At 59.1% G+C, this 24,858-nt stretch overlaps 3 protein-coding genes and 1 pseudogene across 15 annotated transcripts; 1 reads left to right on the top strand and 3 right to left on the bottom strand.

The window, feature by feature from the left end:
• The first annotated feature begins 380 nt into the window (after positions 1-380).
• B4GALNT1 (beta-1,4-N-acetyl-galactosaminyltransferase 1) lies at positions 381-8,196 on the top strand. Of its 6 annotated transcripts, none has more exons than XM_043446753.1 (12): positions 381-1,062; positions 1,501-1,595; positions 2,195-2,413; positions 2,915-3,079; positions 3,205-3,311; positions 3,771-3,811; positions 3,959-4,139; positions 5,123-5,230; positions 5,352-5,542; positions 6,169-6,309; positions 6,547-6,787; positions 7,411-8,196. In XM_043446753.1, exons 3-12 carry the CDS (start codon positions 2,196-2,198, stop codon positions 7,626-7,628), a joined length of 1,611 nt encoding a protein of 536 aa, XP_043302688.1. In that variant the 5' UTR covers positions 381-1,062; positions 1,501-1,595; position 2,195; the 3' UTR covers positions 7,629-8,196. The 6 variants fall into 6 exon arrangements, with proteins under 6 accessions (XP_043302688.1, XP_043302687.1, XP_043302686.1 ...); XM_043446752.1 differs by having other exon boundaries at positions 382-1,280; XM_043446751.1 differs by having other exon boundaries at positions 382-1,595.
• On the bottom strand, positions 8,178-16,821 carry LOC122427336 (solute carrier family 26 member 10-like). Of its 6 annotated transcripts, none has more exons than XM_043446739.1 (19): positions 15,974-16,821; positions 15,166-15,716; positions 14,592-14,702; positions 13,861-14,018; positions 13,507-13,671; positions 13,102-13,254; positions 12,207-12,289; positions 11,913-12,060; positions 11,683-11,796; positions 10,443-10,520; positions 10,258-10,353; positions 9,739-9,845; positions 9,558-9,627; positions 9,369-9,485; positions 9,197-9,230; positions 9,036-9,118; positions 8,877-8,931; positions 8,658-8,760; positions 8,178-8,342 (listed from the first exon to the last, which is right to left on the bottom strand). In XM_043446739.1, exons 2-19 carry the CDS (start codon positions 15,497-15,499, stop codon positions 8,222-8,224), a joined length of 2,130 nt encoding a protein of 709 aa, XP_043302674.1. In that variant the 5' UTR covers positions 15,500-15,716; positions 15,974-16,821; the 3' UTR covers positions 8,178-8,221. The 6 variants fall into 6 exon arrangements, with proteins under 6 accessions (XP_043302674.1, XP_043302675.1, XP_043302678.1 ...); XM_043446740.1 differs by having other exon boundaries at positions 16,300-16,821; XM_043446743.1 differs by having other exon boundaries at positions 8,654-8,760; positions 15,166-16,821.
• LOC122427340 lies at positions 10,532-11,668 on the bottom strand (annotated as a pseudogene).
• A 508-nt stretch (positions 16,822-17,329) lies between the features above and the next one.
• ARHGEF25 (Rho guanine nucleotide exchange factor 25) lies at positions 17,330-24,801 on the bottom strand. Of its 3 annotated transcripts, XM_043446747.1 has the most exons (17): positions 24,666-24,801; positions 23,971-24,085; positions 22,658-23,815; positions 21,519-21,733; positions 21,293-21,388; positions 20,905-20,981; positions 20,665-20,731; positions 20,381-20,484; positions 20,124-20,193; positions 19,945-20,034; positions 19,755-19,847; positions 19,517-19,567; positions 19,274-19,351; positions 18,897-19,097; positions 18,585-18,765; positions 18,091-18,302; positions 17,330-17,794 (listed from the first exon to the last, which is right to left on the bottom strand). In XM_043446747.1, the coding sequence occupies exons 3-17, from the start codon at positions 22,752-22,754 to the stop codon at positions 17,684-17,686; spliced, it is 1,743 nt and encodes a 580-aa protein (XP_043302682.1). In that variant the 5' UTR covers positions 22,755-23,815; positions 23,971-24,085; positions 24,666-24,801; the 3' UTR covers positions 17,330-17,683. The 3 variants fall into 3 exon arrangements, with proteins under 3 accessions (XP_043302682.1, XP_043302683.1, XP_043302681.1); XM_043446748.1 differs by lacking the exon at positions 22,658-23,815 and having other exon boundaries at positions 24,666-24,798; XM_043446746.1 differs by lacking the exons at positions 22,658-23,815; positions 24,666-24,801 and adding an exon at positions 24,366-24,566.
• Positions 24,802-24,858: the final 57 nt, after the last annotated feature.

Here is a 24,858-nt window from a genome sequence, read left to right as displayed (position 1 = left end):
TAATTTGGATTTTATTTATTATGAATAGGGTCAAGTGTACGTTCATACATTTGAAAAGCCATTTTTACTTTTTCCCTCAACTGCCTAATCACAATTTGTGCCCATTTGGGGGTGATTGATAATTTTTTGTTATTGATGTTTTATAGCTCTTAAGAAAAATAGACCTTTATCTGTCTTACATGTTGCACATATTTTTTCACAGTTTGCCATTTCTCAAGTTTGCTTATAGAAATTTCTTCACTCAAGCTTAATATTTCCTTTTATATTTTACTTAGAGATCTCTTCCCCACTCCAAGATTATAAAAAAAAAAAAAACTCCATGAATTATTTTACTACTGTTTGTGGTTACATTTTTAATAATAAAATATTAGATACATCTGGAATTTATTTTGGTGTAGAGGGTGAGAATCTCACTTTCCCTCCAGCTGATTAGTCATTTCTTTGTACACAGTTCATCCAATAACCCATCCTTCCCTCCCCCTGCCCCCACATTTTCATTATGTTTTACATTTCTTATTATATATTTTTTCCCTATTAAATTGTGACTTCTTTTATTGGAATCATGGAACCACAGGAACCATGGAACCACTTAGGGCAGCATCAAGAATCCAGCCACAGCTAAGGGAGTGCAGGTCTGCGGCCTGCGCGCGTCAGTCCCACCAATCCAGGCACGGTTCGGGGTTTCTTCTCTTCTGCAAGTCTGCAACAAGGAGCAGTCAGAAGCAGCAGGCCCTTGAATTACCGAGTGTTTGTTACATCATTGAGTATCGTTAGATAACTGGGGTATGCGGGGGCTGGAGGGCGGGGGAGGCGAGGCTGGGAGGCAGGCTGTCAACTTCTCTTTGTTAGCTAGGCAGTCTTTATTTTCCAGTCTCGTCTGGGTTCCTTTATCTCACCCGAAGTATCCACATCTTCCTTGAAATGGGGTTACAGGGCGTCCCCACCCCATCGCTTCCCAAAGCCCTTGTCGCCTGTCCTGGCCTACAGTCTCGATGGAAAGACGGCTCCGAACGAATAGGAATAGAGTGACTAGGATCGCGGCGGGGCGGGGGAGATGCCAGGGTTGGGAGGCAAAGGGCTGGCTGGGAGGGAGGGGGCGTGGAGAGAAGGACCTTGGTGCGTCGCTGGCTTCGCGCCCCCGCAGTGTCCTCCGCGCCCACCAGAAGGCGCCCCGGCGCTCTCATTCTCGGCGTGTAGCCCAACTCTCCGCCGCAACCAGCATCCGAGCCGAGCCGCCGCGATCTGAAAAGCCGGGCGGCGGCCCGGGCTCTCCCGGCCCGGCAAGTGGGACAGGGTCCCAGGGAACCCCGGATTTGTTTCTGGGATTGGGGTGCGGCGGTTTCTCGACTCCGACCCCCCAACCCCGCAGGAAACGCCCAGAACCACCCCAGCGCGGCGGTTTACAAAGCCCGGAGAGTCCAAAGGCGGGAGGGGTCGTGCGCGCTCGGGAGGCAGGAGGATCCCCCTCACTCTCAGACTCACGCCCGGCTTCCCCATCAGGCCGCCTCCAGCCCCATGAGGACCCTCAGGCCGGGGCCGAGAGCCTGGCACAGCCCTGACCGAAATCTTGCGGCGGCCCTAGAGCGTTAAGACAGGTCAGTGCTGGGGCGGGACGCGGGACTGAGCCGGCGGCGGGAGGAGGCGCGCGCTCCGGTCCACCTTGTCGCCCCGCGCGGCTTCGCCAGGCCACTCACGGGGTCACCTCCGCCGGGGCCACCCAGCAGCGCGGGCGTGATTCTGCATTTTTCATGACAGGCAAGGTGTGGCGCTGCCCTCTGCAGCCCACCCGGGCCAGGTGATGCTCGGACTGAGGGGGTGGGGGGTGCGTGGGCCAAGGGAGGCGGCGGGCTCCGGAACATCGGCTATTCTAATAAAACGGTGCTTTTTCTACTTACGAGCCGCCGCGTCGAAACCGCTACCTCCAAAGGTCTCTTGCTTCATCGAGACCTCAGGCCTCGGGCGTGAAAGGAAAGCGAGATGTGGGAGGGCGAGAAGAAAGGAGGCCCGGAGACCCGAGGCCCGGGGAGTGAGGGGAGGGGCAGGAGGGTACCGATTCGCTCTACAGATCCTGGCGCGCGAGATGCGGGAAGCCCCAGCCGGGCCGGCTGGAGTCTGCGGAACCGCGGGGGCCCAGAGTCTCAAGCCACGCTTTCGCTGACCACCTGCTCACCCTCCCACCCCTTCGCCCACCCAGGATGCGGCTGGGCCGCCGGGCCCTCTGCGCGGCCGTCCTGCTGCTCGCCTGCGCCTCGCTGGGGCTCCTGTACGCGAGCACCCGGGTCGCGCCGGGCCTCCGGGTACCTCTTGCGCTGTGGACGCCCCTACAGGGCAACCCCAGGCCAGAGCTGCTAGGTCTCGCCCCTGAGCCCAGATACGCACACATCCCGGTCAGGATCAAGGAGCAAGTGGTGGGGTGAGTGTGAGGAGTCGGGGCGACAGCAGGCACTCGCTGGGGGGTAGTCTGGGAAGCTTCTGTTTCCTCTGCTCTGATGCCTGGGTTCCCCGGACTGGTGGTGTGTGCGGGGGGAGGGGGGTGAAGTGGGAGGTGGAGGGGGCTGCTGAGTCTTGTGCTTCGGGGGTGGGGAAGCGAGGGTTGCAATCGGGGGAGGGCCCTGCTTTCTGAGTCCTGGTCATTCCGTGTGAAAGGAGTCCAGCTGGGGTCCTGATGGTGTGGAGGCAACTCTGAAACCTTAGCATTTGGTCTGCTCTACATCTCTGTAAAATCCAGGTGTAGAGGACGGGTCACCCCATGGGTGGTCCCTCCTCCAGGGGACCATTTGAGGAGCAGTGATTAAGGGGACAGATTTTGGATGAGCAGGGTGGAACGGCCAAGGTGCGGGTGCCGGGTCAACCTTCCGGAGGATGAGTGAGCTGTGTGGCTGGGCTCTGAGGACCCTTCCTCCCGGCTCCACAGGCTGCTGACTGCCAACAATTGCAGCTGTGAGTCCAGTGAGGGGAGCCTTCACCTCCCCTTCCAGCGGCAGGTCCAAGCCTTTGACTTCACCAAGGCCTTTGACCCTGAGGAGCTGAGCAGTGTGTCTGCCTTGAGGGAGCAGGAGTTCCAGGCCTTCCTTTCAAGGTACCCAGCGGAAAGGAGGGTGTGACTCTGCCTGTGGGGAGCCGTGGGGGGCTGGAGGGAGGGGGTGGGGGGGGGAGGAGGCTCCCCTTGACTGCCCCTCTGCCCTCCCCCTCCTCCACTGCCAGGAGCCAGTCTGCGGCAGACCAGCTGCTCATAGCCCCTGCCAACTCCCCGCTACAGTACCCCCTGCAGGGTGTGGAGGTCCAGCCCCTCAGGAGCATCTTGGTGCCAGGTGGGGAGGAGGGTCCAAGGGGAGGAGCTAACCCACTGTGGGGGTGGCAGAGCCCAGGCTGGGAGAGGAAGAAGGAGGGGAGATGCCAGGTGGGGGGTTCTAAGGAAGGGAAACTGGAGGTCAGGGAGGGCTCATGAGGTGGGAGATGGAGGTGGGGACAGAAGGGACTCTAGGATTGTGGGGAACTGCCGAAGACAGCTGGAGAGGTTTGGGGAGAAGGGTGTGTCTTGCTGACTGGCTGAAGTGAGATGGACAGGCAGGGCAGGCCACACAAGACCTACTGCTTTGATAGGAAGGAGTGAGAAATCCTTACCCTGGGCTATGCCCTGCAATGGGCCCTGCTGTGGCCTCAACAGGAGGGCTGGGCGAAAAGTCCTGCCCTGTGTGAGGGGAAAGAGGCAGGAGAAAGGGAGGACTCCCAGGCTGTCTGTGACTCTGGTTCCCTCCCCTTGCTTCCAGGACTGGGCCTGCAGGCCACTTCTGGTCAGGAGGTATACCAGGTGAGAAGGAACAGGACGGTGGGGAGGCCAGGTGGGCATTCATCACGCAGGGAGGGCAACGAGGCTGCCGAAGGAGGGATGGAAGAAGCAGGGAGGCAAGAGGTGGGTCAGGGGCATCACCCTGCACTCGCCAATCCCCTCTCCCAGGTGAACCTGACGGCCTCCTTGGGCACCTGGGACGTGGCAGGGGAAGTAACCGGAGTGACTCTCACCGGAGAAGGGCAGCCAGATCTCAGCCTCGCCAGCCCAGGGCTGGACCAACTCAATCGGCAGCTGCAACTGGTCACTTACAGCAGCCGAAGCTACCAGGCAAACACAGCAGACACAGGTGCGAGGCCTGGGTGGACATAGTAACAAGCTGGGCGGACACAGGAAGCCAGAACGGCAGGAGTGAGCAAATGGCAGAGGGTGTGGGAGACACTCGGGCAATGGCCAGAGCTGCCCAGACACACAATGGACATTTCAGCTGGGCCAGCAGGGCCAAGGAGGGAGAGAAGGGGCCTTTGTTCAACTGGGGCTGGAACAGGCCAGAGGGAAACCCGAGCCTTGGGTGTGTCCCCCCTTCAGGCCAACCATGGGGGCCCCAGGAAGTGACCTGACCCAGGAACTAGAAGATTCAAGCTCTATTCCCAGCCCACCACTTACTAGAGGGCAAAGAGCTTTCTCTCCCAGAGCCCCTTTCTCCTCTGGCAAAAGGGGTATAACAGCCCTCCTGCTTCTCTCCAAGGCTTCTATATCAATCCTACTCCCACTGGAGGGCCTTTGCACTTACTGTTCCCTCTGCCTAGAATACTCTTCCCCTAGATTTTTGCAAGGCCGGCGCCTTATCCTTTGGATCTCAGCTCAGACGGCTCCTCTTCACTCTCACAATACTTGTCTTATTTTCTATTCAATACTTATCTGTATCTGAATTTTCTTATTTACTTAACCTGGAACCAGACGGACTAGGTTCCTACCCCAGCTTTCTTGCCTAAGAGTTGGGTAATTATGGACAAGTTAATTCCTCTGTGCCTTCTTTTTCTGTAGTAGGAATCTACTTAATAGGGCTATTGTGAGGATTAAATGAGTTCATATAGTTAAGGTAATTTTAAAAGTGCTTGGCACATAGTAAATGCTCAATAAAGGCTAACTTTTAATGAAAACTTTTATCATCTTTCTCCCACCCATTAAAATGTAAGTTCCAGGGGGATAAGAACCTTACATTCTTATCTAACAGGGCCTAGAAAAGTGTAACACAGGGCAGGCACCTGAACACTGACTTACTGAAAAGAGAATGTTATCCAAGCCACATCTCATGTCTTTTCTTCCCAGTCCGGTTCTCCACCGAGGGACACGAAGCTGCCTTCACCATCCGCATAAGACACCCACCCAACCCTCGGCTGTACCCACCTGGGTCTCAACCCCAGGGAGGTGAGACTGGTATGCTCAGGGGCATAGACCCAGCATGACAGGAAGAAAGTTGGGAGCGGGTGGCCCTGGGAGGTGTCCTTCTCCTCACTCACCACTCTGCTCGGCACCTCCCTCTGCGCCTCACTCCTAGCCCAGTACAACATCAGCGCCCTGGTCACCGTCGCCACCAAGACCTTCCTTCGTTACAATCGGTTACGGGCACTCATCGCCAGCATCCGCCGCTTCTACCCAACGGTCACAGTGGTGATCGCCGACGACAGCGACAAGCCAGAGAGCATCAGAGGTCCCCACATCGAGCACTATCTCATGCCTTTTGGCAAGGTGCAGAGCCACAGGGCACCGGGAGGGGGCATGCCCTCAGTCCGCAGTCTCCAGGGTAGTGAATCCAGCAGAGGATTTCTGAGATGTAAGCTCCACGGGAGCAGGAATCCTGCTGTCTTATTTGAGCTGCCTTCTTAGAATGTGCTTAGCACCTAGTGGGGGCTCAATAAATAGCTGATGAATGAATGAATGAACGCATGAATCAAATGCATTCCAAGACTCTCCCCTAGAAGACCCACTCAGAGCCTCTGGCAGTGGGAAACTGCATTTTTTTAAACGTAGCTCCCGGCCATTCCTAAGCATTTCCAAGGTTTGGAGAAGGGCACAGGCTGTTGAGGGCCTTCCCAGGGGGCTCACTGGTAAAGAATCCGCGCGCAGGAGATGCAGGTTGGATCCTTGGGTAGGGAAGATCCCCTGGAGGAGGAAATGACAACCCACTCTAGTGTTCTTGCCTGGGAAATCTCATGGACAGAAGAGCCTGGCGAGCTACAGTCCACGGGGTCGCAGAGTCGGTCGCAGCACACACGCACAGAGGCTGTTGAGAGGGGTCAGGAGTGAGGAGGAGAGGTGGCAGAGGGCTGCGTCCTCTCTCGACAGCATCGCCAACCGTACTTACACTTCCCCAGGGCTGGTTCGCAGGCCGGAACCTGGCCATATCCCAAGTAACCACCAAGTACGTGCTGTGGGTGGACGATGACTTCGTCTTCACGGCGCGGACGCGACTCGAGAGGCTTGTGGATGTGTTGGAGCGGACGCCGCTGGACCTGGTAGCGGAGGGGCCGCGGGATGGAGGGTGGGAGGAGGGCTTCCGGCAGGCTCAGGCCGAGGCCAGAGACCGCGAGCAGCCAGCCCTGGGACGGAAGCTGGGCCTGGGCCACCGTCTGGGCCCGGCGGGGGTGGGGCGGGAAGGACCCAGCAGGGAAGCCCCCTGGAGTGGAGAGGGGGCCCAGACCTAACCCCTCCCAGTGCGCGGCCGGCCTGCAGTCACCCTCCCGCCCCGGCAGGTTGGGGGCGCGGTGCGCGAAATCTCCGGCTTCGCCACCACCTACCGGCAGCTGCTGAGCGTGGAGCCCGGCGCGCCAGGCCGCGGGAACTGCCTCCGGCAGAAGCGCGGCTTCCACCACGAGCTCGTCGGCTTCCCGGGGTGCGTGGTCACCGACGGCGTGGTCAACTTCTTCCTGGCGCGCACTGACAAGGTGCGCGAGGTCGGCTTTGACCCGCGCCTCAGCCGCGTGGCGCACCTGGGTGAGTGGCGCCCCCTCCCGGCCGGGCAGGGACGCTTCGGGGCTCGGGCCCAGGGACCGCGGGGTGGTGGGGCAGCGAGGTGCCTGGGGCCCTGGGTGCTACTGCCTGACCACCCCGCGGAGGCCACAGCTGCCACGGGGGTCACTGGAGCAGTTATACGAAGATTTACCAAGACCTGTGCCCCGGCCACAGAGACAGCTCCAAACATCTCAGCCCCAAACATCATTTAAACCTCAGCGGCCAGTACAGCCACTGGGTCTGCCTTGAGCTTCCCCAACACTGGCACCTCGGCCTCTATCCTGCTCCCAACCGAATCTCCTGGTTCAGGCCACCCCGGAGCAGCCAAGTCGGCATTTATTGAATTTTGGCCGGGGAGCGGGGGAGGGGGGGGTGTTGCGGGAGGGAGGAAGGGAGGGAATCAATTTTCAAGGCACAAGGTAAGGATATCGACTCCCATTTTATACAAGACTCAAAAGGGTTGATTTACATGCCCAAGGTCCTTAGAGATGGAGTCTTTGCATATGCACCCACCATATCCCAAATCTCAGTTCTCCTTCAGGGGCAGCGGTGCCTCTGTATCCTCAAGACCCTTCACTGTGTACTCCCCTTCCCTCTGCCCCCAGAATTCTTCCTGGATGGACTTGGTTCTCTTCAAGTGGGCTCCTGCTCAGACGTCGTTGTGGACCATGCATCCAAGTTGAAGTTGCCTTGGACCTCAAGGGATGCGAAGGCAGAGACTTACGCTCGCTACCGTTACCCGGGGTCGCTGGACGAGAGTCAGGTGGCCAAACATCGCCTGCTGTTCTTCAAACACCGGCTCCAGTGCATGACCTCAGAGTGATGGCCACTTGGGGCCTTTCGGCTGTCAGACTGGCCTGCCTCCTTGTCCCTGCCAGGAATTCCTAGCAAACCCCACCGGCCAGTGACCACTCCGCTGACTGTCCCTGTCTCCTTCAGAACTTGATCCCAAACAGGGGCTTGTCCTGGTGTCACTCCTTTCTGCAAGTGCCCAGGGGCATGATGGAGCCATAACTTGTCCCACAGCCAGTGCCAAGTCCTGCCCCCCACCCCTTCCCCTAGGGCAGGAAGTGGGGGGTTGCTTTTCAAGTGCCAAAGAGCCCAAAGGGGGACTCTGAAAACCTAAAGCAGAAATATCCTTCATCTCCTTGGTACTAAGGGGTTGGGGAAGCCCCCCATATATAGTCCCAGGGCTGTGCCCCTCTCTCTGGATCCAGGACTCTGTTCAGTGGCCGCAGCCTCACCCCCATGGAGAGAATGGAGTTGGAATGGGGGCTGGTGAACATACAGGGGAAAGCCATTTTTAGTTGTGTCTTTGCAATGCTTTGGGAGTGGAGGAAGGGGCACCAAGGGTCCATGTGCAGACACCCAGACTCATTTCATGAACCCCAGGGGCTCTCAGCTTCATTTTATTAGTTACATGACGTCAGGGGACTCAGGGGCCGTGGCCCGCCTCACACATGTCTCGCTGGGGCCCTCCACACACCAGATGACCGGGTCAGACCCACACTGTGCAAGTCTTTGGACCACTGAGCTCCTGGAACAGGGAAGGGACAAGTCAGAAGTAGAATCGGTGCTCCCCTCCCTCACCCACGATTTGGCAGTCCTCTCAGGGCCACACTGCCTGCCTTGGAACTTTAGTTCCTCAGTCCTTCGCCCACAGCTGGGCCCAGTCTCCCCAGCTTAGTCTTACACTGACTGATCATTTCACCCCCATCCCTTTCCTTCATCTTCCTCCTGAGCCCCCTTCGAACATCCCTCTGCCAGGGTCTTAGTCACTGACTCACACGCCCCCTCCCATAGGTCAGCCCCTCCCAGCTTCCACTCCCGCTGCTGCTGCGGCCTCACCAGCCTCTCCAGGGCGTGCGCAGCTGCATCCTGGACACTCACGAACAGCTGCTCTGGGGTCACTCTGTCCAGGAGTCCTGCCTGGGTCAGCGTCCCCCGCACTGAGGCTGTGTGGAGAGGGGGTCAGGCCTCCGGTACCGCGTCCACACCGTGTCCTCTTCCCTCCCCGCCAAGTGCCCGGTCACTCCCCTGTCTCCAGACCCCTCCAGCCTGCACGTCTCACCATTACACTGAGCCAGGAGGAGGTGGATCCCAGCGTCTCGGCATCGACTGGCCAGCTGCGGGGGTGGGGGTGCGGGCGGGGGAGGGACTTAAGTCCTACATCAGAGGGTGTTCATGAAACCACAAGGGGGCCGCCTCCTGAGCCTACCCTCTCGCTCACCTGAACCACCTCTCTGGCCCCTGCAGCGTCTGCAAAGGTGACACCACTGCAGTCTAGGACCGCCACCCTGACAGGCTCGGCAGCTAGGATGGGAGATGGCGGGAGCACTCAGATGCCTCTGTGGGTGGCACCAAATCTCCCTCCTTACCCTCCCACCTCACCTGCACCAGGTGGGCCGTCTGTCTTTGGAGCCCCCTGCGAGTAGAGAAGGGGAGTCACCACCTCTGAGCCACGAGCACAGACGGGCACCCAGTGACCCCAAGGATCCCCCGGAACACCCCCCTGCCTCCCAGCCCCAAAGAAGCCACACTTCCCTTTGACCAGGCCCCTCACCTTGCCTCCTTCTCCAAGCCCCAGATGCCAGTCCAGAATGCGGCGAAACTGCCCCCGGGTCCCAAAGTAGAGTGGTGCTGGATAGCTCAGGATGCAGAGCCCCGGAACCTGGAGGAGCTAAGAGGTCAGCGGGTCAGTGAGACATCCAAGTCTAATCTTCCCCTCCTTCTTTGGCTGTAGCCCACCCACCTTGTGGCTCTCTCTGAGTGGCCTGTAGAGCTCTGTCCCCTCAGCCAGTCCAAGTGCCAGGCACTGTACCCTGGGCAGGAAGCGGGGGTCAGACTCCCAGCCTGATCTGGCTGGAGAGTCAGCCCAAGCACTCTCTTCTCTCCCCTCCTCTCATCTTGACTCCCCTGATCTCTGCTCCCACCTCTGGGTGCGGCAGACCACAGTCATCATGGAGAAGACCACGCCTACAGCCAGGCCCAGGTCCACGCTCAGGGTCACGACAGCCACCCACGTGACCGTCCACACAGCCTGCAGGACACGGGTGGGAGTGAAATGCCCAGAAGGAATGCCCGGCCCTCACTGCTAGGGAAGGAGGGCCCAGGGGAAGTGACTGCCAGGGCAAATGATGGGGAGGGAGGGCCGGGGAGAAAGAAAGAATGACAGGAGGAAGGGGTGAGGTTGGCCTAATAGGGGATACACAGCAAGTGTAAGGACCTCACGCCTGGAACCACCTGGGGGGTTACAAATACTCAGGTCTGAAGAAGTTCCGGCTTTACCCTTCACCTTGTCTCTGAGTAAAGGCATTAGGAGGTATATAGAAGTCGAAGGTGGGTAGGCCGCAGAACTCAGGACTGGGACAGTGAACTCTGATCAAGGGCAGAGGCCGGGGACGCTAGGAAGGTGGGAGGGGGCATCTGAGAGCCAGGCTGCCATTTCTCACAAAGTCCACGCGGCTGGTGCGCCACAGCTGAGGGAGTTCTCGCATCTGGAAGAACATCTGGCGCATGCTGGAGATGTTGATGCAGGCCAAGACAGCCTTGGGGCAGAGGAGGCAGGCTGACCACCCCCATGTGTGGGGAGGGGGCCGCCCCTCCCAGCCATCCCTCTGCCTGCTCTGCTGCTTACCTTGGGCAGGTAGTAGAAGAGGGGCCCCAGCCACAGCAGCACGGACAGCACGACCAGGCAGGAGAAGAGGCCCGCCAGCTGGAGGGAGCGGGACAGGAGCAAAGGCGGGAGGGAACCTCATCCACTGCTCGTGAGACGGCCTCCTGTCTCTGTGTCAGCCTTCTTGAAAGTCTCCCTCCTCCCCAAACCCCCTTCCACGCTGCTGTTCCTCTCTCCTTAACCCCTGCTTTTTCCCCTTGCCCAATTAAACACCTGTCATTTGTTGGTTTCCCCCAAGATATAGTTCAACATCCCTATTTTTGTAGCCTACCTCCATTTTATTATTATTTTTTCTAGTCCTCTGAGGCATTTTATTTGTATGTATTACATCCCTAGAAAAAGAATCCTTGGATTTTCCCTCCCGTATGTTTTTGTCTTGCTTCTTCATGGTCCCTGATGCCAGCTGAGGTTGTCAGTACAATGAAACCAAACTGACGGGACGGGAGCAGGTTATTCTGCCATTTTTCTAGATCTTTGAGTTGTACATCAAATCTGGGGCTGATCACTCCACACTTAGCCTGCCTGTGAGGTTCACAACAATTTTCCCAGCCCTGTGATCATCAATGATTTCAAATTCGCCAGGGTAACCATGCTTCATCATCACTGTTCGGAACCTGATGATGACTTTGGAGCACGGCCCAATAAGGACCTGGCGTTTGCCTCTCTTTTCGGCGTTGTTGATGCTCTTGAGAACACCTGCCAGGACATTCACGCGCACCATTCTGGCGGCACGGAAAGATGGTGGAAAGAGCCCTACCTCATTTTAAAAGCCCACTGTTGGATGACCCTAAAAAGCAGGCTAACCACATCCTTAGGACACCAACAAATACAGGAAACCAAAAATATTAGGGAGAGACTTTAGTATGTGACAATTCTTTGAAGAAGAATATGTCCTCACAAGGAAAGAGTCCAGAATTTTGTTTCTTAAATTTATTTTCCAGATTAGTATTGTCTTTATCTTGAACTACATATAAGACACCATGCCCTTTCTCAGTGCTTAGAATCTACAGAGGTCTTAACGAACCTTTCTTCTCTAGGTTCTTCCCAGATGATCCCATCTCCGCACTCACCTTCCCTCACAGATTCCCATCGTCCTCTACAGGACTGCCACCCGGGTATCTCCCAACCTTCCACCTGTCCCACCGCCACCCAACACGGAAGTCCCTCCCTGCTTCTCCTCACCCAAGAACATGGCTCTTACCTGTGTGTTCCCGCCAGCATCCACTAGGAGGCTGGTCGTAGCCAACGTGGCGGAGTTGGGAAAGCAAGAGAAGAGGGAGGACACGAGGTTGGAGACACCATGCGCCAGGAGCTCCTAACAGGATGCAGTGAGATGAAGAGGAGAGACAGGAAGGCATGGCCAGGAGGGGGAAATCACGTTCGGGGGCTGTCTGTCTCCTGAACGAGGCTGGGGTCCTCACTCAGTCACACCTGGTTGGAGTCAATGGTGTAGTTGTACTTGTCGGCATAGATGGAGGCCAGGGAGGCAGACACGGCAAAGGTGACCAGCGCCATGGGCAACGAGTCGGCCAGAATCCTGGGCAGCTCAGCCAGGCTGGGGAGGAGAGGTTGGGGAAATCTGGAGAAAGAGAGGAATCTGTGGTGAGGCTGGGAATAATAAGGACATGAGGAAGAGAGAGAGAATAGTGCAGGACGGAGCAGGAGGGGGCGCTGAGTGGGAGAGTTGTGAGAAAAGAAAACAAGCGCTTTTTCCCTCTCTCTTACCCTCTGGGCAGCAACCCAACTATCTGGACGTTGTATCTTGTGTCCAGGGAAGAGGTGAAGCAGAGCACAGAGGCCAGAAGCACCTGGAAAAGAGCAAATTGGAGCGTGGCTGGAGATGGCCCCCAGCAGAGGCTAGAAGGGACTCAACGTGAGAGGCCTGTAACTCAGGATTCGGGGTTGCAGGAGCCCAGCAGCGGAGGGAGCTCGGGTGTGTTAGGGATGGGTGCCTGACAACTGATTTAGAGTGGAGAGGGAATTCCCTGGTCCTCCAATGGTTAGGACTCTGTTCTCTAAGGAGTCGGTTCAGTCCCTGGTGTCAGGGAACTAAGATCCTGCAAGCCATGCAACAGTTTAAAAAAAAAAAGAATGAAGGAAAGAGAAATGATGTGTGCCTGGAACTGTGGAGAGAGATGGGCCGGAGGAAGTGAGAGGGGACTGCTATGAGAGATGGTGGGTATCGAGAGGTACAACCGAGCCATTCTAAGCAGGGAAGCTGGGTTACATCTAGGGGTGTATGGGGTATCTGTGCGGTATGTGTGGAATGCTGTTTAACTGAGGAGAGAGAGAAATGTAGGGGGACGCCGGAAGAGAGGGAGGTGAGCCTTGAGTTACAAAGGCCGGGTGAGAGGAGAGAAGACGGGAGTGGAGGTGCTGGGGCCAGCGACACCGCAAGGGGGCGCTGTAAGGAGAAAGAAGGCTTCCTTAGAGGCTCTGCGAAAGGCGAACCCGTGGTGGGGGATTCCCGAGGGTCACAGCGGTCTTCAGACGCCTGGCAAAGCCCACGTCTGAGCAGGACCGCTCTCCGCGCTCCGCGAGGGGGCGGCCGCGGCCACTTCCTACAGGGCAAGCGGGGTCTGCGCGGTGCGCGGGGCTGGCGCCCGGGAGCCGTCCTCACCATGGCGATTTCCCCCGGGATGGGGGTGGGGAGCCTGTCTCTGAATCTCACGTTCAGTTCCTTGACCGGCACGAGCAGCGCCAGGCTGAGCGCCGAGATGGTCAGTTCGGCGGGACTGCTCCGGGGCAGCGCCGTCATCACGGCGGCCAATGTCTGTGGGCAGGGCAGTGAGCAGAGGGGCCTGGGGCCGGGGTCGACTGCCGGCAGTCCTGATCCCCAGACTGAGACCCGGCCTTCTCTCCTGGCTCCCAGTAGAGCTCCGACCTCCTCGGCGACCCTCACTGCCGTTCCCCCACGCCCCAGCACCACCACACACTGGCCCTCCACTGGCCCTCCTTCCTTCCTTGGCGGGTTTCCCTCTTCCCGGGACCACTGGAAGCATCCTCGCTGTTCTCCCACCCCCACCTTGAAAAGAGCGAAGCAGCCAATCTGCCGTGGGAGGGGCACCCCCAAAAGACTAGGCAGCTGGGACACCAGCACGTGCAGGGCGGCCCCGCTGGTCAGCGCTTTGACGACAGGCTCCGACAAGAAGGTGGCCAGGACGCCCAGCTGCAGGGCGAACATCCCCAGCTGCAGAGGAGAAGATGCCCGGATCACCACGGGAGAAGAGCAGACCAGTCCCGGCATAGGGCCACCGGCTTCTCCGCGCACCTCTTCTGCCTAGACCGCCGCTGGACACTTGTCCCTCCCTCTCCCCTGGCCCCCAGCGTGGACTCCCCCCAGTCCTTCCCCCCCCACCCCACCCCGGTCCTCCCTCACCATCAGGGCCCCGCTCCCGAAGGCCACTGCCGCAGCCGCACCAACCCGCTGAGCATCCAACTGTTCCCTCTCAATTCCGCTCAGGTTCCCCGAGAGGGGTTCGGGCACCAGCCGCTCCACGGCCGAGCCCGTCATGAGGCTGAGGACAGCGAAAGTTCCTAGGGTCAGGGGAGAAATGCACAGACCACTAGATGTGCTGGCCTGGGGTGAGGTGAGTGCCCAGGCTCTGGGCATTCTGCCAAAAGGCTGCTGTCAGACCACCTCTCCTAGAAGGCTGGCTGCTCAGGTGAAGACTGCGGGGCCAAGAGCTGGGGCAGCAGCCGGATCCAGCGGGGAGCTAGGAAACCAGGGAGCACCCGACCGCGAGAAATTGCCCCCCAACTGCATCCCTGCCCCTCCTGCGGATGCTCTGAGGATGCTCCGCGGACTACGCCCTCCTCTGGGTGACAGTGCATCTCTTTTCCCCTTTTTCAAGTCGTAGAGATGTTCTTTTAAACCAGATTTCAAGGAGAGGAAAAGTCAGAGTAAACTCCTGCCCCTTTGCACCCCCCCCAAACCCCCAACAGGCACTGCCTAGGTCAGAGGCTCAGGGCAGTCCAGCAGGGGATGGGGGAAAGGAAGGTGAGGGGCTGAAGAGGGGAGTAAGAGCAAGGGAGCTTCTAAGAAGGGAAGCCTCAACCCCCTGTCCATTTCACCCTACAGAGAGGAAAAGGAGTGCGTGGGTCACTCACCAGTAGACAGGTGTCTCCCAGTACCCAACAAGGTGTAGATGAGGACGGGAAAGAAAGAAGTGTAGAGTCCGAACACTGGGGGCACAGAGGTCAGGAGGGCGAAAGCCATGCCTGGGGGCGTGGTGGAAGGAAAGGTCTTTGGTGTGTGGGTGAGGGGCTGGGGGCCCACCCTCCAGGACTGCTCTTCCCCTCCCACACTCTTGGAGGCTGGCGCAGGCAGCTACATCACACCACAGGAGGGAACTCAGGGGTTAACAGGCCTCGGTGGGTGGGAGGTCGTGGGGCGGTCAAGGTCAGAGATCCGTGTCTGCGGCATCCTGGGGGGGCAGGCGTTCAAGCTGAGAGGTCTCTCCAGTTCCCGGAGCCGGACCGTGGCCAAGGCTTCGCGCAGGATTGCACAGATGAGGGGAGCTGGGGGTGGGGATCTGATGGCGCTCCACCGGCCTTACCCAGAACTCGGCCTCGGGTCCCTGTCGCCGAGCCCACCCGCTTCGCTCCCGGTTGCCAGGCCCTGTGCCCACCCGAAGCCCCCTAGAGCTTGGACCCCTGCCAGGCTGGTGTTGGGGCCGCTCACCCTGGGGCACGTGCACGATGCCCACGGTTAGTCCGGCCACCGCGTCCCCGAGCAGCCAGGCCCGCCAGCGGTAGTGGGGCAGCCAGCGGAGCGGGGGCAGCCGCGCCATCAGCAGGCGCCACGCCCCCGGGCCGGAGCAGGCGAGGGCCCGCCGCCGCCACAGCCGGGACCAGCGCGGCTCCGCGAGCAGCTCGGGCTCCTGCTCTGCGTCTCCGAAGAGCTGCTGGAACCGGCTCTCGGTGAGAGGTTCCCTGAACTTGGCGCCCAGGGGGGACTTAAGGTCGGAGGCTTCTCCCGGACCTGGGCAGGTCCTGGCGCCCCGTAGCCCACTCATTTCGCCCTTGGCCACCTCCAACTCCGCCCAGCCTTAAATACCCCTCGCCCGCCGGCCCCGTGGCCCGCCTCCTTGGAGCAGAGTCCAATCCCGTCCCGGCGGGAGCCCTCTCTTGGGGACCTTCTACAGCCAGGAGACAGCTGCGCCTTGGGGAGGGGGCGTCTCTGTGTTAGGCGTTTCCCTCAGACATCCTTGGCCCGATCGCTGGCTCTGGAGCCTGCAGTGGAGGAACCAGAGAGATAGGCCAGAAAACAAATGCACCCAACACCCACTGCCGCGCCTAGGTCTTTGGACTCCTGCCTCTCACTCCGGTGGTTTCTTTCCACATTAGCACCTGGGGCACAGACAAATGCTGACTCCTCTGGGGTTGCTGGTCATCCTCAGGGCTGCGAAATGGCCCACAAGAAAGTTCAGCGGTGTTCCAACCTCCCTTTCTCCCCCCAGACCCTAATTCTCACAGGCAGAGCTTCTCACCAGAAAGTGTAAGGGGCTCCATTGGCCTCAGCTGTCTCACAGACCACCTAGATGGGAACCAGCTACAAGCATTGGATAGGGACCTCCCTATCCAATCCCTCCCTAGAGGGACCTCCCACCCCACATCTCTGCTGGAAGTGGCTGGGCCCAAATTCCCAATTCAGGGCCTCAGGGGGGAATACTGAACAGATAGCAAGCTTTGATGCTATGGTTCAGAAAGGCAAAAACACTGAAGCGCTATTTACTGCATTCCAGTGCTATTCACAAAGTAGGCAGTCAACAATACGTATGTGGTTAAATTAAGTACAAAAGGGTCACCCACTCACGTGATGTACCCCTGAGGTCCCTGAAGAGATACAAAGCTTCTGAGCTCCAGAATCCTGCTAGTTGCCCCATCCCCTCCTCCATTCACAAGAATTCTTAGCACCCCTCCCCATCACCCTCTGGTCCCTAGTCCCTGACCCCAAAGCCCTGGGTGTGGGGTACAGTGAGGGTGGGTCTCCCCTCTTCAATTCCTCCTATTGTTCCCCAGAAGTCTTATCTGGGCTGTACGTCCTGTCCCCCCCTTAGAGGTCCCTCCCCCCATTGTGGCCAGAGAGACCTCAGGCCCACAGGGAGGCTCCAGCTCCTCCTCAGCCTCCCACCCCAGCAGTCTATTGTCTGCTGAGGAAGCTGAAGTACGCGTGACTGGGCCCAGGGGACAAACGGACACAGTGGACACACCGATGCCCAAGGACCCAGGCAGGACAGGGCACCTGGACGCGAGTCTCTGCACGTTCGGGTCTCGGTCCCGGGGGCTGTCCCTGAAATTGGGAGGGGTGAAGACCTCCACTCTTAGGTCTATGGCTTGAAGAAGAATCCCTTCCTGCTCAATATGGATATGCTTTGCGACCTCCCAGACAGCAAAAATAAGGGGACCCAGAGCCAGAAGGGGCCAGAGCCCCCCAGCATCCTCTCCACCTCCCCATGTTCCCTCAGCTGAACATGGTGGCCTCAGAAAGGTACCGTGGGCATTCAGTGCTTTGGCATCTGGGTGTTGGGGGAACGGTGGGAAGTCAGCCCACAGCGGGCTTTCCCAGTGGCGTCTAGAACAGAGACCAGACAGGAGGGAAAGGGGCTGGGTAAAAGGGAGGATGCAAGCTTCTAGGGTTTTCCTGTAGCCCCAAGACCCGGACTGAGAGATGCTGCAGCTGCAAGTGAGGGACAGAGATAACTACATTTTTCTATCTTACATCCTGCACCCTTCTCCTTTCACCAGACCCTGCCTCCAGTGACTGATTTGAGGGGGCCATCTGATCGCTTCCACACTCCTTTACCCCAACTTCAGCTTCCCCTTCCCTCTGCTGAGACAGCAGCTTTAGTGATATAACAAAACCTTTATTCTCAGAAAACAGAAAAATCAAAAACAAAACCAGTCATTTCTATCTGGCCCTTGCCCCAGCCCTCCCACCCACCCACCCACATATCCTCCTTTTGGGGGGACCTGTGATGCATGCATAGGGGTGGGAGCTGAAGGAACCTGTGTTCCTTGGGCAGAAAGAAGTCTTTTTGAATCTAGGTGCCCTCCTCCAAGTTGACACCACTCCCAGCCTTGCCCACCCTCCAGACACACCAAGAGGGAGGAATTCTGGAGCGGTGCCGAAGGATTGCCCTGAAGTTCCTGGGGGAACAGAGTGGCTGAGTCAGCACCAGCCCCGTGGCCTTCACCAGTTACAGCTCATCTTCATCCAGCTTGGCGAGTCTGGCTCGGCAGGGAGGGGTGTCCGGAACTGGTGGAACTGGAGGAGGGTCATGAGGAGCCTGGGGGGCGGCACTGGGGGCCTGAAAAGAGACTCAAGTCGGAGAATCAAAGAAGTTCAGGCATCCACCCTCACTCCTGTCTTGTCAGTGTAAGCTCCGAGTCACGCCCTCTTGCCAGACATCTTAGATCATCTGAGACCATCAGCGTCTCCCAGGGTTAAACTGGAGTGGGGGAGGGCAAGAGCTGGGAAGTAGGAAGGGGCAGACAAAAGGAAGGTGGTGGAAGAAAAGGATGATATGGGGGTTTGGGGACCCGGAACCGAGAGGGAGGCCCCCCGCATTCTGCCCTTACACCCAGGGAGCTTCATTCCTCATACCTGCGTGTCTGGGCGCAGGGGGGCTCTGGCCACCTCCCCTTGGGGCGACAGCAGCAGGGACGGGAGAGAGCCATTGATGGGTGTGTGTGTGCGGAGCTGGGCCCGGTCTCCAGGCCGAATTCTCCCGGGGCTCCCCACCCCAGGCCCTCCTGGCCGCCCCAGGCTGTTGGTCTGACTCTCCCGTCTCTGGTACTCAATGGGCGACTGCAGCGCTGGGGCAAAGAGGGGCACAGAAGGAGGGTTACAGCAGAGACACACCCTCTCTAGGGGCTCTGCTCAGGCCATGCTCTCCCACTCTGCCCTCCCCGCCCAAGGACTGTCAGCCAATGTAAGCTGCTTGAGGCTTTAGGGGGATTCTGAGTTACTCAATCTTGAGTGAGTAGTGGAAAAGTGGAGATGAGGGGAGAGGGCAGGGATCAGAGACTGGGCAGGGAGGGATTCGGGAGATCAAAGGGGTGAGAGAGGATGGGAAGGAGTGAGGGGCTGGGCTTCACCATTGAGAAAGTCCCGCTGGCTTTCCAGGATCTGAGCCACTTGCTTGATCCAGGCCTGACTGACCGCAGGGTCCGCAGCCTGCAGGACGTAGCGCTGGATCCCACCCTCTGGCCCTCTGGAGGTCAGTGCAAACCGGCAAGGGTCACCTTGGAGGTTCGCCTCCAGTCCCAGGCAGCTCACCTGGATTGGCAAAGAGGAGGCAGCCCCCAAATTCTTCAGCCCCTACTCTGGATCCTGCCCCCTCCAACAAATATCCCAGAGCCAGATGTCCTCTCAGAGGCCTCCCTGACCCCAGGCAGACCCCTCCCCACCTTGATGCTGCTCTTGTACACATAACCAGGCTGCGATCCACCTCGTACTCCCCCTCCCAGGGCCTCGCTGAAGATGATGATCTGCTCGAAGAGAAAGACACGCCTCTCTCGGCCCCGGGAAGAGAGCAGCCCCCCAGCCTCCGGCTCCGTGACCCAGAATGTGTCCTGGCCCAAGAGCTTCCCCTGAGCAGTCAGTTTGCCCTGAAACCAAAGGAGAGCGGCCTTTGGGAGAAACCAGAAGAGAAGAGGGGACAACTCTCTGCTCCTCCCTCCTCCCCCTGACACTGACCAGCCAGCTCCTGTCAGCCCCAGGAGAGGCAGACAACTCCCTGCAGGAACTCAGCCTGGGGCACAAGAACTCTGCTCCATCCCCGTACCTCAAACCCCCGAAGTCTCCCCAGGGTCATCATGTCATTGCAGCGCTTGGGGACGAAGCACATGACCTCCACCGCTTGCTGGGACGCAGGTAAAGAGAGGAGCGTTGTCAACGTTGGGAAAGAGGCCTCTTCAGACCTCTTCAACCAGCCTCCCCCTATAAACCAGATAGCGCTATAAAGGAACCCAGGAGACTAAGAAGATAGGTGTGACTGGTGTGTCCTATGAGACATGGGAGCCCTCACCTCCAGCTCTTCAGTATCCATCCCAGCTCTCCTATAATACTTGAGAAAATCCTAAAACACAGAAAAGAAATTCTCAGGGAGGTCACGAGGACATCCGCAAGACCCCTCACACCCTGCCCTGAGGACACAGGTGAGGGCCCCCAGGAAGTTGAGGGGGAGCCTTAGGAACCCTGGGGAGATGAATGAAGAAAAGGTTGTCCCAACCTGCTGTGCCCCCCAGGAAACAGGTGGCCCTGACCTTGAGCAGCAGCTGGTATTTCATGATCCTCTGCACTGGTTTGATGAGGAGGTCGTTGAGCTGCAGGCGGTGCCCCAGCTGCTGCCGGAGCTCCTGGGGACAGGGACAGACGGGGTGGTTTTGCAGCCTGGAAAGCCGGCTCGTACTGACGATTCTGTCCCCCTTTCCCCAAAGTATCTCAGCCACTGACCTCAAAATAGCTGTCCCCAAATTCTGATACCACATGCTCTGATTTGGGCTTATTCTGACAGTACACCACGTACATATGCAGCCGGCGCTCCTAGCGGGTAAATTTTTAGAGTCAAGGCAGTGAGGCCTGATCCACTCCCAAGCCCCTCCCCTTCTGGACGCCACGCCCTCCAGCCTCACGTGTTTGATAAATAGCTGAGCCAGCCAATCAGGATCCTTCAAACAGCGCTGCAACTCCCGCAGGAAATAGCTGGACGGGTAGCCAGGGACACGCAGGTCAAACACCCCATCCCAGGCGAGTCAGAGCTGTCTGCCCCGTGGTGTTCCCCAGGAAGTCTCTCCAAACATTCCTCAGGCCACGGTGGGCCCATGGCGAGGACACAGAGGCCGCCAGACGTGTGCCCCTCCCCCTTGCTCTCAGGGGATCCATCACTTACTCTCGATGCCACTCATAAATTTGCTGGATGTTCCCAAACACAATCCTGTCACGACCGCGAAGATTCTCGGGTACCCCCTGAGCAGCCATGGTGGCCATGTAGCCCTGTGGGAAGGTGGGAAGGGAGCAGGAGTGTGTGGGGCCCATCCCAGTGGGAACCTCAACAAGTCCAGGAAGTCTGGGAGACTGGGGAGGTGGGACAGAGGAGCAAGGAAGCATCTCCTAACATAGCCCTGGGAAGAGGGGAAGGGCTGGGCCAGAGCTGGGAAGGGAAAAGGGAACTACCTCCACAATCTGCCCCAAGTCGTCCACGTACATTTTCTCTGTCTCTACCAGTTCACTGAGGACATACCTGGGGAGAGAACAGGTTTAACCACTTCCTCTCTCCTGGACTAGGAGCCCCTTCATTACCACGGCCAACCTCGGAGGAAATCCCAAGTCTCAAATCTAAAATGTGAGAGATAGTCCTCCGCAAGTTGTGTGATTGGAGGGGGGAGGTCAGGGAGAGAGAGTGTAGACACTTACATACTCCTTTCCAGAGCCTTCTTCTTCTGCTCCTCTTCACTCTCAGGGGCTTGGGACAAAGTCTCCTCTTCAGGGGGCTGGAAGGAGGAACATCTCAGAGTAAGCAAATGGATGGCCCTTGGGTGAGGGAAGCCACCCCAGACTTATTTCTTCATGTACGCTTAGTCTCTGAGTCATGTCCAACTCTTTGCAACCCCATGGACCATAGCCCCGTAGGCTCCTCTGTCCATGGGATTTTCCAGGCAAGAATACTGGAATGGGTTGCCATTTTCTTCTCCAGGAGATCCTCCCGACCCAGGGATCCAGCCCATAACTCCTCTGTGTCTCCTGCATTGACAGGCAGATTCTTTATCACTGAGCTATCTGGGAAGCCCTTATTTCTTCATACCTGTGTCTTATCCCCGGGGCCCCCCAACAATGTGGTCAGCAGGTTCAGTTCTGGCAGCTCCTCTCCTGCGGCGAGGGCTGGTTCCAGCATCCAGTTCTAGGGGCCAAAGGTCAAGTCTCAAAGGTCAGGGACAGTAGCTGTGTCTCCCCGTGACCAGTAGCACCCAACCGCCCTCTCCCGGTGTTCTTCATGGATGTCTTACATGCCTCTGTGGTGCCCTGCTCACCTCATATGGTCCAGCCCGGCCACTGTCTGCCTCAGTCTCCACACTGAGACAGTGTTTGGAATGATCCAACCATCTTCTCAGGCCACTGGCTGGCCGTGGGGGGCCCGGAGAACAGGGGCCAGAGCTGAGACCAGAGCTGGGGCCAGAGGGGGCCGCCAGACCCGAGGCAGCCGAAGCCGAGATACTCCCCTCACTGCCAGCAATAGAGTAGGACTCTGATGGGGTGGGGTGGGGGTGGAGAAAGGGAATGACATGTTGCTTCAGCTCCAGATTCGGGGTCCCCAGGGAGCTCCCAGAAGCTCCATTCTGTGATGCTCGGCCCCTCTCCCCCAGGGCTCACTCTCTCGCCATCCTCACTTGATTTGGCCAGGAAGAAAATTTCACCAGGGCACCCTTGGGGGGAAGGACAGTAAACGCCTGGCTCCCTATGCCCGGCACCCCCAGTTACACGTGGGGGCTCCTTCATATCTGAGCATGGCAGTGGGGGCAGCCATCTGGGCACACTAGAGGCTGGGGGTGGCCATCTGCTCTCCTGTAACCCTCCCCCTTGCAATGGGTACAGACCATTCTCTGAGAAGGGGGGACAAAAAGAGCTAAGAGCCCATCTGCCACCCCCAGACCCCTCCTCCACCAGCTGCTGTAACCACTATAAAAAGGAAAGACTTCTGCAGCCCACCTCCCCAACACGAGCAAAAACCCAACAGAGGGGGCAAGTGAGGAGAGCTCATCAGTTATCCTTGGCCTGGCTCAGGGACAGAGGAGCTGAGATTTGTCAAAGAGCCCCTGGTAGCCCCCTCATCCCTCATTCCTACCCCCCACCCCGTCCCTCTACAGATCTGAAGTAGATTTTCAGCAAAAGGATTTGAGGGTAGATGTGGTTCTAGGCCTAAGGGGATTATGAATGGGTTCTTCTCCTACCTAGTTGAGAGAAGTCCCTTGCCCCTTCCCCAATTTCCTTAACTTGAACTGATAGAAATGAAGGCAGAGAAGAATCTTTGAGATCAGCTATTAAGTCACTCTCCTGGAAAAGACAGGCATCGTCTCCAGCCTCTAAATCCCTAGGGCCGGGACGAAGGCAAGTCCTGAACCCCTCAGCCCGCCCCCGACTCAACACTGAGCCCTGGAGACCTTACACTCACCACGTCCCCCCCGAGCGAAGCAGCAGCCGCATTTTGCCAGCACTTTTCGGATCACATGGGGACAGGCACAGCGACCCTCCTTCTGCCCCCCCCGCATGGCGCCCGGGCCCCCCCGCACCTCCCACCCGGGTCGGCCATGCAGGGGGAATCACGGGGGGCGGGGACGGCGCAGGGTGCACACCCCCCCTCCCTCCTACCCCGCTCCAGGCTGGGGGAGGGGGGGAGGGAGGGAACAGAGAGCGGGGGTCCAGGGGTAGGCGGAAGTCTGGTCTGGAAGAGGGCTGGGGGCTCTGCAGAGAGGGCGGCGCGGGGCCCAGCCGCCGAACTGGGCGGGGAGGGTTTCCGGAGCCGGTGCGGGGCCCAGGGTGGTCCAGATGTCCAGCGGGGAGGGGAGGGATGGTGGAGGAAGCTGGGCCGGGATGCTGCAGCCGCTCCCGCTCCGTCTCCGGCCTCTCGGATTGGGGGTGGTTCTAGGCCCGGGCAGAGGAGGAGGCGGGGGCCGACTCCCCGAGTCACTGGCGCGGCGCGGGTCCCGGCGGAGCGGCGAGCGGAATAACAGGCCCCGCCGCCGGGCCGCCGCGGGGAGGGGCCTCCGCGGCCCAGCTCCGCCCTCTCCCTCCGGTTCCCCCTTCAGCCGAACCCCTCCTCCCCCAGGCACCACCACGTTCCCACTCCACGTCCCCAGCGCCTCCGCCCCTCCCCTCTAGCCGGGGCTCCCCAGCCCCCGGGTTCCCCCTCCCTCCCGCATCTCCGGCTCCGGCTGCGGAGCACTGGGGTGGGGCTTGAGCCCTGCGGCGGGGTCTGCCAGGATCGCCCCTCGGCCTCTGCAGCGGAGAAGGGCGCGGCGGATGGGGCCTTGGCCTGCACGAAGATGTCCCGGGGTTGGGACTGTCCCAAGCCTTGCGGGAGGAGGGCGGGCGGGGGACAAGGTCCCCCAGTGGAGGGTGCGTGAATGGGGAGCTCTTTGTGGGGAACACAGCCCAGGTGCCGCCCTCTCGCCGGACCCTTCTTTCCTCCAGGCCCCGGTACTCCAGCTGAGGCTAATCACCAATTAAGGCGAAGTCCTGGAGACTGGGCTGGCGAGGGGCCAGGGGTGGGGCGCGGGGACACTCCGCCAGCGGGGCTCGGGACCCGCTGAGGTGGAGGACTCACAGCCGACTAGAGGGCGAGAAGAAGCGTGGAGGTCTCAACGTTTCTAAGAGTCTCATGCAAATTAGATGCGAACCTTTATGCTAATACGAGCAGCATATTTTTTAATTCGCCACTTTGCGCAGGATGGCAAACTGGGCGCCACCCCACCCCCAGCTTCTTACCGAGCAGCGGAACCCAGGCGGGGACCTCACGATCGCTCTCCCCTCTCTGATCCCCCTCCGTCCAGTTAGATTCTGGCTCGGTACCCCCCGGCCCTAGGGGGCTTCTCTTCGAGGGCTGCGGGTACAGAGCAGTCGTAAGGAACCCGCCCTCCACGCCCAGCCTCCACCTCCCGCTTCCCCTTCTGTCAAAACCCACTCTTTACAAAAGGGTCGCCGAGGCTACGGTGGAGAGAGCAGTTAGTTCACCCGAAAACGTGCCTACGCTCCTCTTAATGGAACTCTGAATTCCTGCGACGACTACGCAGAATTCTTGTCTGCGGGTATACTGAGTTGCGGGGTGCAGCCGTCCTGGAGCCCGCTAAAGACCCCGACCCCACCTTGGTCCCCCTTCTTACCCCCTCCTGCCCGGGTAGGGCGCATGCGCGCAGCATGCCCCCCATGACCCCCAGTATCCGGTCAGTGCGGCCAGGGCCAGGGCGATCCGGGGGCTTCATGCTGGACCCCTACCCTCCTCCAAGTTTCAGAGCCGAGGGGGCACGGAAGCTGGGGGGCTCTGAGGCCTGCGTGCGTCCGGGGAGTTGCCGCCGCCGAATCCGCCCCCCTTCCCGGCTCCGCCCCCACTCCCACCCCAGCCAAACTTTTCTGAAGGGGTAGGGTTGTCTCTCTCTACAACCGGCGTTCGACAACAAACAAACCTCTCTTAATCCCAAGTCCTCCGTCGAAGCACGATCCAGGGGTTCGCTGTGTTATCCTGGAGCCCACTGACTGCGTGCCGCAGTCCCAGGCCCTCCGGAGGCAGGCAGCCTGGCGAGGCTCCCCGGGAGCGCCCCATCACCGCCCCCGCCCCTTCTCGGCGGGCCCAGCCCCCCCACCCCACGCCTACCCCGG

This window comes from Cervus canadensis, chromosome 25 (genome assembly GCF_019320065.1).
Source record: "Cervus canadensis isolate Bull #8, Minnesota chromosome 25, ASM1932006v1, whole genome shotgun sequence".
Taxonomy (NCBI): domain Eukaryota; kingdom Metazoa; phylum Chordata; class Mammalia; order Artiodactyla; family Cervidae; genus Cervus; species Cervus canadensis.
The sequence above is the reverse complement of the archived record's forward strand: the minus strand, read 5'-3'. Positions and strand labels throughout refer to the sequence as shown.